At 41.2% G+C, this 13255-nt stretch overlaps 1 protein-coding gene across 1 annotated transcript; it reads left to right on the top strand.

The window, feature by feature from the left end:
* Window positions 1–8802: 8802 nt before the first annotated feature.
* On the top strand, window positions 8803–12456 carry LOC115083185 (zinc finger protein 729-like). The gene has a single exon (XM_029586992.1). The coding sequence runs from the start codon at window positions 9013–9015 to the stop codon at window positions 12454–12456; it is 3444 nt and encodes a 1147-aa protein (XP_029442852.1). The 5' UTR covers window positions 8803–9012.
* The last annotated feature ends 799 nt before the right edge of the window (window positions 12457–13255 follow it).

The following is a 13255-nucleotide window of genomic DNA, read 5'->3' as shown; positions in this document are numbered from 1 at the left end:
ACGCGTGTAGCCACGCGTATCTTCTAAAATCCTGGATCGGCGCGCGCAAGGCTGCCGATTTTGGGCAGCCGGCGCGCGCCAAGCCGCGCAGCCTGTCACCGTTCCCTCCGAGGCCGCTCTTTCGGATTTCCACACCCATATGCATGACTCTGCACTTCTTGGCATTGAATCTCAGCTGCCATATCTTCGACCACTCTTCCAGTTTCCTTAAATCCCGTCTCATTCTCTTCACTCCTTCCGGCGTGTCCACTCTGTTGCAGATCTTAGTGTCATCCGCAAAAAGACAAACCTTACCTTCTATCCCGTCCGCAATGTCACTCACAAAGATATTGAACAGGACTGGTCCCAACACCGACCCTTGCAGCACACATTGTCTTCTGTCCGTCAACCAGTTTGCAATCCAGGCCACCACCTTGGCACTCACTCCTAAGCTTCTTATTTTATTCACCAGTCTCCTGTGCGGAACCATATCAAAAGCTTTGCTGAAGTCCAAGTAGATGATATTGAGTGCTCTTCCTTGATCCAATTCCTTGGTTACCCAGTCAAAAAAGTCTATCAGATTTGTCTGACAGGATCTTCCCCTGGTGAATCCATGCTGCCTCTGGTCCAGCAATTCTTCCGATTGTAGATAGTTCACTATTCCTTCTTTTAACAGCGACTCCATTACTTTTCCCACCACCAAGGTGAGGCTGGCTAACCAGTCTGTAGTTACCAGCCTCTTCTCTGTTTCCACTCTTGTGAAGCAGGATCACCACTGTTGGGAGGCCATTTTAAACAAATGCTCGCTGGACCTGATGATTCTCATAATTAAAACAGCGAAGAAGAGAGAAGAAAAATTGAAATGTGAATTGGATATACAATTGGACTTTCTGAAAAAACATGATATTTGTTTTGATATTATCCACGAGGATTTTTAAAAAAATGTCGATGTTTTTACAAAAGATCTTAAAAATACTAAGTTTGAGAAATTTAAGCGAGACGAAACTGATTATAGAAATAACCATGTTTATTCGTGGCAACATCCCAACCAAGCGATATATAAAAGGAATGATAATACCAGAAATGGAAAAGAAAAAAACTAATGTAAGAGAAGATAGGAATGACAAAAGATTACCAGCCAGTCCAAATGTAGATAGGAATGCAAAAAGAGTACGCAGTAACAACGAAGCAGATATTGATCCGTCCGCTCCGCTTTTTACAACTGTTGACAAAGATAGACCACACACACGACTCAATGAGATAGGTAAATTCTGGAGACGTGATTCAGATAGAGAAGAAATTATTCCCAAACCATCAACTTCTTTTTTCAGGGGAAGAGGAGAATGGAGAGGGAGAGGGAGGGGGAGAGGAAGGAGACCGAGTTACAACAACCATTACCAAGCACAACAAGATCGGAGAGATTGGAATTAGGAACAACTACAGCTAACTTTACATTGAGTAAAGACAGGATTGTTAACCTTTCATCAAGAATTCTGAGCACAGATGAAGTTAAATTATTAAACAAAGGTTTCTCTTTTATCCCTACTCCTTCATATAATTCATTCCGTACCAGAATAGAACTATACAAATTTATAAGGAAGTTAAAAATTGCGGATTTCTTTTCTAATCAACAACATTCCAATACAGATATGTCAATCGTGCACAAATCCAGTACATGGATCCCGCCAGGTGTGGTGAATCCGGTCATACAGACATATGAAACATTGATTCTACAAGAGATAGGCAAACTTGAAGATGGTGGAATAAAGAAATTCTATAACATTACAAAAAAAGAAAGAGAAGCAATACAAGAATTGAGGAAAGATGATAAAATTGTGATCAAACCTGCAGATAAGGGAGGAGCAATAGTGGTTATGGATACAGTGAAATATGTAGGTGAAATTGAACGGCAACTTTCAGATAATACATGTTATCTTAAATTAGATAATAATCCTACCGCTAGCATCAAAAATGAGATTGACTCCTTACTTTCCCAGGCACGTGACAGAGGCTTTTTAACAAATAAAGAATTAAGATTTCTAACAGTCGATAACCCTATTATGCCTACTCTGTATGTATTACCCAAAATACACAAATCACTTTCAGACCCTCCTGGCAGGCCAATAGTTTCTGCAATTGGTTCGTTACTAGAACCCCTCTCCACCTTCATAGATCAATTTCTTAAAGTAAAGGTAATAGAGACACCTTCTTATATACGTGACTCATCACATTTTATCAACATTTTGGAAACATTCACATCATTAACAGGTGAAATATTGTTGGTGACACTTGATATAGAGGCTTTATACACTAATATCCCGCAGCAAGCGGCCTTGGATATTGTTACTAAGGAATTAGAAATACGTTTGATACACAAAAGGATACCTGACGATTTTTTGATAAGAATAACAGAGATAGCTCTCACAAGAAACTTTTTTAGGTTCAAGAACAAAATTTTTCAGCAAATCAAAGGGGTGGCCATGGGTTCTACGATGGCGCCCTCTATTGCCAATCTGTATGTTGCTAAATTTGAACACGACTATTTAATTGAGCATGAATTTAAAGAAAATGTCATTCTATGGAAGAGATACATAGATGACGTCTTTTTAATATGGAAGGGTGATGTGGACACACTCAAAACATTTTTCACTTGGCTCAATTCCTTAGATCAAAATTTGAGATTTACAATGAACTATAACAACAGCTTGATTCCATTTTTGGATATTCAAGTCAGTTTCACCAATGGGTTGTTCCTTACAGATCTATATAGAAAACCCACAGATACGAACAAAATATTGCATTACAAGAGTTGCCACAATAAGTCATTACTCAGGAATTTACCGTATTCACAATTCTTAAGGTTAAAGAGAATATGTGCAGACGATTCTATTTTCCATCAAAGATCAAAAGAGATGAGAACAAGATTTTTAGAAAAAGAATATCCTATCAAATATATAGAAGACGGATATATGAAAGCAGCAAAACATAAAAGAAAAGATTTATTGACTAAAAAGAATAGAGCTCCCATAGACTGTATGGTTTGTCCACTCACCTATACACATTTTTCACACAGTATCATTTCCATTTTGAAGAAATTTTGGCCAATTGTTCAGGTATTAGCCACATTTAAAGATAAAGGGTTACTAATAGCCAATAAACGGGATAGAAATTTAAAAGATATGTTGGCCCCTTCAGCCTTACCAGGTGCTCCAATTCAAGATAAAAGACCAGCAGGACATCGCCCATGTGGCTCTTGTTCAGTCTGCACAGTGAATCTTAAAACAGACCATTTACTGATACCGAAACAACAGAGAACTATTAAGCTTACTTCTTTCACCAATTGCAAGAGCAGAGGAGTAATATATATTGTCATCTGTCCGTGCAATAAGTTTTATATAGGGAAGACTATTAGAGAACTGAACAAAAGGATTATAGAGCATAAAAGTGCTATCACACGTAATGTTCTGTCCAAACCCTTAGTGGCACATTCTATTGAATACAAACACAAATTTGCTGATTATAAATTTTGTGTACTTCAGAAACCAGTTTTAAATTGGAGAGGAGGCAATTTAGACCAGTTATTGCTAAGACAGGAACAGAAATTCATATATGAACTTGATACTCTCCATCCTAATGGACTTAATGCTGAAATAGATTATTCTGTGTATTTATAAAATTTTCCAATATGAGTTTCACCACATGGTAACACCCTTTTATGATAATTTTTTACCTCACGGTTTTTATGTATTTATCCATCATAATTATTTATTACTGTATATATTTTTTATAATATTTCTTAGTGATTTTATTGTCTGATAACTTTATTAGGTTCAGTCCGTCTTTCAATAGATTTAATGTGTATACTTGATATATATTCATTTTTTATTGCTCTTAGATGTACATTTGATTTTATCAAATTATATATTACATTTCCTGGTGATTGCAGAAACACGAAGACAATGCACATACCATAATTTTTGCAAATATTCAAAAAATGTTTCTACAAATTATTATTTTTTAACACTTTGATGTGTGGGATATGAGTTAAATTTCAAACTCACTCTTCACATATTAATCCTTTTTATGGCTGATTTATTGCTTAGCCACAAGTAGAAACATATTTCCAAGTTCACTTAGACAATGCAATGCCTTGACACTTTTGGCATATATACACACGTTCCTTCAGTCAATAGCCATCTCTATAGCTCCCACACACACACATCACAAATTCATTTTTTAATATAATACACACTACTTCACTTCAATACATTTATTACACTGACTTGTGTCCACAATGTTTTTACTTTCATTGTTTTTATTTTTTGTTTTGACACGCCCCCTCAAATGATTGACAGTTCATTTCTTTTTTCAGTTTTTAATCTTTACAAACAATTTTTCACATTACACATTATAAACTTGTTTATTTCACCTTTTCACACACAATACATTATTTTTTGATGCTTTTTGGGTTCACTAAATTTATTCATCAATGATTGACAGCTTCTCCAATCACTTGGCACCACTCCCGTTTCTAGGGATCTATTGAACAGGCACACAGTGGACTTGCCAGCACATCTCTGAGTTCCCTTAGTATCCTGAGATGAACCTCATCAGGCCCCATGGCTTTGTCCACTTTCAGTTTCCCCAGCTCTTCCCATACATTCTCTACTGTAAATGAAATTACATCTACTCCATTCCCCTCTATTTTCTTATTAACTAGCGACGGTCCTTCTCCAGGGTCTTCTTTAATGAACACAGAACTGAAGTATTCGTTTAATATTTCTGGCATTTCTTTGACTCTCTCCACACATTGATCCTTTTCACCTTTCGATTTCACTATACCACTTTGAACTTTTCTCCTTTCACTGATGTATCTGAAAAATGTTTTGTCACCTCTCTTTACCTCTTTGGCAATCTTTTCTTCCGCTTGACTTTTTGCATCTTGATTACTTTCTTTATCTCCCTCAATTCTACCAGATATTCTTCTTTGTGCTCCCTTTGGGATCCTTTATATTACTTGAACGCTGTTCTTTTAGCCTTTATTTTGTCAGCATCTCCTTGGAGAACCAGATAGGTTTCATTTTTCTTTTGCTTTTCTTTACTTTTCTAACATACAGATTAGTTGCCTTGGTAATTGCTCCTTTTAGTTTGGTCCACTGTTGTTCCACATCTCTCTCATTCTCCCAGCCTTTTAATTCTTCCTCCAGGTAATTCCCCATTTCATCAAAGTCCGTGTTTTTGAACTGCAAAACTCGGGTCCGTGTGCTACTTCTCCGTATCCTTTTTGTGATATTAAACCATACCGTTTGATGATCACTGGTGCTGAGGTGGGTGCCTACCTGGACATCAGAGATATTATCTTCATTAGTGAGCACTAAATTGAGTATAGCTCCCTTCCTTGAGGGTTCCATTACCATTTGTTTGAGCAAAGCTCCTTGTTTATTTATTTAAAAACTTTTCTATACCGTCGCTAAGTTATATACCATAACAACGGTTTACAAATAGGCACATAGACTAAGGTTAGTAAATCTAGGATATCGTACATTCTAACAGGTGCCAATAAAGTTCGGTTACAATTTCATAAATAAAATCATTATTTGAGTAATGTTGGTCAAGTCCAGGTATATTATTGAGTTACTATCTCTTTGAGATATTACTTCTTAAATGTAGGATTGAGTAAATTCATTCTCATCTGCATTACCTTGTACTTTCATTCTCTCTACCCTCCAGACTCTTTAGTGAAGGCTTTTTTAAAGAGCCATGTTTTTAAATTTTTCTTAAAAGTTTTGAGATTATTCTGTAATCAGAGTTCAGGGGCATCTTGTTCCATAGTATGGGCCCAGCCAATGATAAAGCCCTTTCTCTCACTTGGGTTAATTTTGCTGACTTTACTGAAGGGATTGTTAGTAGTGCTTTGTTTGCTGAGCGGAGGTTTCTTTGTGGAACGTGTACTCGTAAGGCTGTGTTTAGCCAGTCTGCTTCTTTATCATATATTAGTTTGTGTATAGTACATAAGGCCTTGTATTTTATCCTGTATTCGATGGGTAAACAATGTAAGTCTGCTAGAGTTTCGGTTATATGGTCCCTCCTCTTTTTTCCCGTCAGTATTCTGGCTGCAGTATTTTGAAGTATCTGGAGTGGTCTTATCGATGTGCTTGGGAGTCCTAGTAAGAGTGCATTGCAGTAGTCAGTGCTGGAAAAGATAAGTGTTTGTAATACTGTTCTGAAGTGGGCGGGTGTGAGTAATGGTTTCAATCTTCTGAGGACCATAAGTTTTGCATAGCCTTCTCTTACTTTTATAGATATGTGTTGCTTCAGGTTGATTTCTGGGTCCATTATTACTCCCAGATTCCTTACTTTTTCGGCTAGCTCAATTTTTTGGTTATTTCTTAGGGTTATCTGTGTTTGAATGATTTAAGTATGTTTTCTCTCAAGGTGAAGGAATTCAGTTTTGTCAATGTTGATAAGCAGTTCCATTTGCAGAGCATCCACTATTTCTCTACTATTGTAAGATTCTGCAGATGGGATTCTCCAGTCTACATCCGGCAAATTAAGGTCTCCAGCAATCACCACTTCTCCCTTCTTTCCCATCTTTTGGATGTCTTCAACCAGATCTCTGTCAAGCTCTTCCTTTTGGTTTGGAGGCCTGTAAACCACTCCAATAAAAATGGATGTCCCATCTTTTTTTAGGTTGATCCATAGTGCTTCTTCATTGCCCCATCTTCCTTTCATCTCAGATGCTTGAATATTGTTTCTGATATAAAGAGCCACTTCTCCCCCTTTCCTATCCTCTCTGTCCTTCCTTAACTAGTTATACCCCGGTATTGCCGTATCCCAATTGTGAGATTCCGTGAAGCACATCTCTGTGACAGCAACAATGTCCAAGTCCGTCTCCACCATTAGAGCTTGCAGATCTGGGATTTTATTGCCCAAACTATGAGCATTTGTGCTCACAGCTTTCCAGCTTTCCTCGTTCAGGTTACTGCTGTTTCTGGACTCCTTTTGTGACTTTACTTTTTGTTATCCACTTCTTCCTTTCCCTTTGCATTTGTGCAAGGGAAAAGATTAGTGCCTTTGATGACAGATTCATCCAGCACAATGAGCTTTTTCCTTTGGTTACTGATCTGGAATTTCTTTATGCATTTTGGTTTCTTCTCGCTTTTCAGATAATACTTCAATCTTTTTCTCAAGAACTTCTTCAGTATTTAATACAGAGAAGGCTTTTTGTACTTGTTGCACTTGAAACAGTGTGTGTCTCTGCATCAGAGGTTCAATTCTACCAGAGCCCTCTGTAATCTTATTGTTTATTGAGTTTATTGAGTTCCTTCACGCCCTGTGTGAGGGGGGGGGGGGGGGTAGACTTGTGGGTTGCATAGCTGTCAAGAACGGATGCCTGTGGGTCGCAGGTCTTATCCTGCCTGATCCCACTGTAAATCTCTTTATCCTTGACTTTTGGTTTTTTTTGTGGTAATGGTGAATTAATTCCTGAATATTGTAAAGAGGATGAGCCTTTCTTCATTGAAGTTAATTGAGCTTTAACTTCAGCCAACTCCTTTTTCAAGGAAGAGAGTTCTGAACAAATGGGGCAAGCCCTAAGTTTTCAGATGGTTTCCCTCAGAATAAAGGCTCCACAATAGTTACATTGGATAGTCCTCATTTTAGTAATTTGATGGTTAAAACCTAAGGAAATACCAATTTACTAATTTATCTTGTTGCCAATTATGAACTTAGGCAGACTATATCAGAAAAACAACCCAGGTCTGGGGCACTGGGTCAGTACTGGATCAGAGGGAAGAGTGCCCCTAACACCATGCTGGGACACTGGGTCAGTGCTGGGTCAGAGGGAAGAGTGTCCCTAACACCATGCTGGGATACTGGGTCAGTGCTGGGTCAGACGGAAGAGTGCCCCTAACACCATGCGGGCCACTGGGTCAGTGCTGGGTCAGAGGAAAGAGTGTCCCTAACACCATGCTGGGACACTGGGTCAGTGCTGGGTCAGAGGGAAGAGTGCCCCTAACACCAGGCTGGGACACTGGGTCAATACTGGATCACAGGGAAGAGTGCCCCTAACATCATGCTGGGACACTGGGTCAGTGCTGGGTCAGAGGGAAGAGTGTCCCTAACACCATGCTGGGATACTGGGTCAGTGCTGGGTCAGAGGAAAGAGTGCCCCTAACACCATGCGGGCCACTGGGTTAGTGCTGGGTCAGAGGAAAGAGTGTCCCTAACACCATGCTGGGACACTGGGTCAGAGGGAAGAGTGCCCCTAACACCAGGCTGGGACACTGGGTCCATACTGGATCACAGGGAAGAGTGCCCCTGACACCATGCTGGGACGCTGGGTCAGAGGGAAGAGTGTCCCTAACACCATGCTGGGATACTGGGTCAGTGCTGGGTCAGAGGAAAGAGTGCCCCTAACACCAGGCTGGGACAGTGGCTCAGTGCTGAATGAAAGGGGGAAGTGATCTTTAAATTCATGCTGAAGCATTGGGTCATTACCAAAATGGTGCAAAGAAGAGAAGATGTAACTGCTGTTACCCTCAAGTTCTTTTAAGTCTGGGATTCCTCAAGGGCTGCAAACAGGTCTGGTGTTCCAGGCGAGCAAAATATGTAAATTAGGCTTCTTGTTAGGCCATATTTATTTGCAGATATGTCTGAATATTGGGGAGCTCATGAGCAACAGATCTGTTTGTGGACCTTGATAACAGCTGTTCTGAGATATGTCCCTGCTGAGAAAACCTTGACTATTGTCACCGAGAGCCTCCTTCACAACAGACAATGTCTGTGTTTTTTATTTTCTTATTCAGAGATTGATGATGACAAGAGGTGGCACATCTTGAGGAACCCACTAAACATCTGGAAGTGACTAATATTGTACCAGGGAGAAATGGAGTGGATACCTTTCCATGTTGTTACTGGGAGAAAAACTGCTGGATTCAGTATAAAGCAGAGGAAGGACTAAGAAACTCAGCAGGAGACTCCACTGAAAATTTGATTCCCTATGAGCAAAGTACCTGTGATATCTCCCACACTATGGAGCAGCATGGAAACGAGAAATTGGAACGGCCTCTTTGTAATGAATGTGGAGAGAAACCACATACATGTACAGACTGTGACAAGAACCTCAGTCAGAAGGATCCTGGCCCAGTAAATGAGAAAATCCACACTGACAACAATAGATCATTTCTCTGTCGTGAAAATGTGAAATCCTTCCTTCACAAACCAGACTTAGTAATGTTTAAGAGAAGCCACACAGAAGAGAGGCAAGTTCCACGCACTGAATGTGAGAAAAGCTTTACTATAAAGGGAAAACCGATACACCAGAGAACTCATAAAGGTAAAAAACCCTTTGCATGTACTCAGTGTGAGAAAAACTTCATTCATAAGAAAAAGCTAATAATTCATAAGAGAACCCACACAGGGGACAGACCATTTATTTGCACGGAATGTGGGAAAAACTTTATTCACAAAAAAAGTCTTACACAACACTTGATAATTCATACTGGAGAGAGACTCTTTCCATGCACTGAATGTGGGAAAAGCTTCATGCAGAAGGGAGCGCTTACACGACACCTGAAAATTCATACTGGAGAGAAACCCTTTGCATGCACTGAATGTAGGAATAGCTTCAGTGAGAAGGCAACGCTTGCACAACACCTGAGAATTCACACTGGAGAGAAACCCTTTACATGCACTGAATGTGGGAAAAGCTTCAGGGAGAAGGGAATGCTTAGATACCACATGAGAATTCACACTGGAGAGAGACTCTTTCCATGCACTGAATGTGGGAAAAGCTTCATGGAGAAGAGAGCGCTTACACGACACCGGAAAATTCATACTGGAGAGAAACCCTTTGCATGCACTGAATGTAGGAATAGCTTCAGTGAGAAGGCAACGCTTACACATCACCTGAGAATTCACACTGGAGAGAGACCCTTTCCATGCACTGAATGTGGGAAAAGCTTCAGGGAGAAGGGAGAGCTTACAAAACACCTGAGAATTCATACTGGTGAGAGACCTTATTCATGCACTGAATGTGGGAAAAGCTTCAGGGAGAAGGGAGAGCTTACAAAACACCTGAGAATTCATACTGGTGAGAGACCTTATTCATGCACTGAATGTGGGAAAAGGTTCAGGAAGAAAGGTGAACTTAAACAACACCTGAGAATTCATGGTGTACAGAGACCCTTTACATGCCCTGAATGTGAAAAAAGCTTCATTAATAAGAGAGCACTTACACGACACCTAATAATTCACACAGGAGAGAGACCCTTTACATGCACTGAATGTGGGAAAACCTTTATACAGAAGGCAAAGCTTACAAAACATCTGAGAATTCATACTGGCGAGAGACCCTTTGCATGCACTGAATGTAGGAAAAGCTTCAGGGAGAAGGGAGTGCTTACACGACACCTGAAAATTCATACTGGAGAGAAACCCTTTGCATGCACTGAATGTAGGAATAGCTTCAGTGAGAAGGCAATGCTTACACAACACCTGAGAATTCACACTGGAGAGAGACCCTTTCCATGCACTGAATGTGGGAAAAGCTTCAGGGAGAAGGGATCACTTAGACAACACCTGAGAATTCACACTGGAGAGAGACCCTTTCCATGCACTGAATGTGGGAAAAGCTTCAGGAAGAAACGCGCACTTAAACAACACGTGATAATTCACACTGGAGAGAGACCATTTACATGCACTGAATGTGGGAAAAGCTTCTTTGGGAAGAGATGGCTTACAAGTTATCTGAGAATTTATGCTGGACAGAGACACTTTTCATGCAGTGAATGTGGGAAAAGCTTCAGGAAGAAGGAAGCCCTTAAACAACACCTGATAATTCACACTGGAGAGAGACCCTTTATATGCACTGAATGTGAGAAAAGCTTCAGCAAAAGGGGAGAGCTTACACAACACCTAATAATTCACACTGGAGAGAAACTCTTTACATGCACTGAATGTGGGAAAAGCTTCAGGAGGAAGGGAACACTTTCACAACACCTAATAATTCACACTGGAGAGAGACCATTTACATGCACTGAATGTGGGAAAAGCTTCAGGCAAAAGGAAGGACTTACACGACACCTGAGAATTCACACTGGAGAGAGACCCTTTACTTGCATTGAATGTGGGAAAAGCTTCTGGGGGGAGGGAAGGCTTACAAATCACCTGAAAATTCACACTGGGGAAAGACCCTTTCCATGCACTGAATGTGGGAAAAGGTTCAGGAAGAAAGGCACACTTAAACAACACGTGAAAATTCACACTGGAGAGAGACCCTTTTCATGCACTGAATGTGGGAAAAGTTTCAGGAAGAAAGCCAACCTTAAACAACACCTAATAATTCACACTGGAGAGAGACATTTTACATGCACTGAATGTGAGAAAAGCTTCACTACGAAGGGAGCACTTACACGACACCTAATAATTCACACAGGAGAGAGACCCTTTCTATGCACTGAATGTGGGAAAAGCTTCAATACGAAGAAAGATCTTACACGACACCTAATAATTCACACGGGAGAGAGACCCTTTACATGCACTGAATGTGGGAAAAGGTTCAGGAAGAAAGGCACACTTAAACAACACGTGAAAATTCACACTGGAGAGAGACCCTTTTCATGCACTGTATGTGGGAAAAGGTTCAGGAAGAAAGCCAACCTTAAACAACACCTAATAATTCACACTGGAGAGAGACATTTTACATGCACTGAATGTGAGAAAAGCTTCACTACGAAGGGAGCACTCACACGACACCTAATAATTCACACAGGAGAGAGACCCTTTCTATGCACTGAATGTGGGAAAAGCTTCAATACGAAGAAAGATCTTACACGACACCTAATAATTCACACGGGAGAGAGACCCTTTCCATGCACTGAATGTGGGAAAAGGTTCAGGAAGAAAGGCACACTTAAACAACACGTGAAAATTCACACTGGAGAGAGACCCTTTTCATGCACTGTATGTGGGAAAAGGTTCAGGAAGAAAGCCAACCTTAAACAACACCTAATAATTCACACTGGAGAGAGACATTTTACATGCACTGAATGTGAGAAAAGCTTCACTACGAAGGGAGCACTCACACGACACCTAATAATTCACACAGGAGAGAGACCCTTTCTATGCACTGAATGTGGGAAAAGCTTCAATACGAAGAAAGATCTTACACGACACCTAATAATTCACACGGGAGAGAGACCCTTTACATGCACTGAATGTAGGAAAACCTTTATTCAGAAGGGAGAGCTTACAGAACACCTGAGAATTCACACTGGAGAGAGACCCTTTACATGTACTGAATGTGGGAAAAGCTTCAGGAGGAAGGGAACTCTTACAAAACACCTGAGAATTCACACTGGAGAGAGACCCTTTCCATGCATTGAATGTGGGAAAACCTTTATTTGGAAGGGGAACCTTCTTCTACACCAAAGGACCCATAAGAGAGAGAAGCCCATTTTGGGCAAGGAATGCTGAAATCATTAAGAGACCTTGTGGCCTCAGACTGCTCTCCCTCTGCATAGTGTCCAAACTCCAGTGGGTCTAGTGATAACTGTCTTCCAGCCTCTCAAATGACCAATGTTTGAAGCATAATTAAAAAAAAAAAAAAAGTTGCTTGCCCTATCTCCCAATGACAATCCCTGCCCCCTTGGACTATAAAAGTTACCGTCCCCACCCTTTAGACCTCCTTCCCCTATCCCCTGCACCCAACTGGTATTTTAAAATCCCTCGTGCACCAACTCAAGGATCGAGAAATTGAGCTGAGGAGTGTCCCGATGGTAAGGCCACAGGTTTTTACACTGGAGACTGTTACAGTCCTGGCCACGAGTGCCGCGACCAGGCCCTTACCTCTGTGTTCCTGGACCTGTTCCCCCTTCGGTTGGCTGGGTTTGCGGTCTGTTCCGCGGCGTCCCCGTGGGGGTGCCGCCGCCGGTGAGCCTCCCATGGACGCCCTGCTCCTAGGCGCACGCGCGCGCAACTTGGATGCCTTTCTAGGCTTGTTCCTGCCATTGGTGACTCCGCCCAAATCCTGACGTCAGACGCCGCGGCCTTGATAAGCCGGCCGCGGACTCTCAGTCTTTGCCTTGCAACGGGGTTCCTCGTGGTTCCCAGTTGCTTCAGGCCCCGGAGTGGGTTACCTTCTTGAACTCGCTCCATTCCTGCCTGCTTGCTACAGTACCTACCTGGTTCCTGCCTGCTTGCTACAGTTCCTGCCTGGTTCCAGTACCCGAGTCTTGCTAAGGTTCTTGCCTGCTTGCCACAGTTCCTGCCTGGT

The sequence above is a fragment of the Rhinatrema bivittatum genome, chromosome 2, assembly GCF_901001135.1.
Source record: "Rhinatrema bivittatum chromosome 2, aRhiBiv1.1, whole genome shotgun sequence".
In the NCBI taxonomy this organism is placed as follows: domain Eukaryota; kingdom Metazoa; phylum Chordata; class Amphibia; order Gymnophiona; family Rhinatrematidae; genus Rhinatrema; species Rhinatrema bivittatum.
Note: the sequence above shows the minus strand (reverse complement) of the source record. Positions and strands in the feature narration are given on the sequence as shown.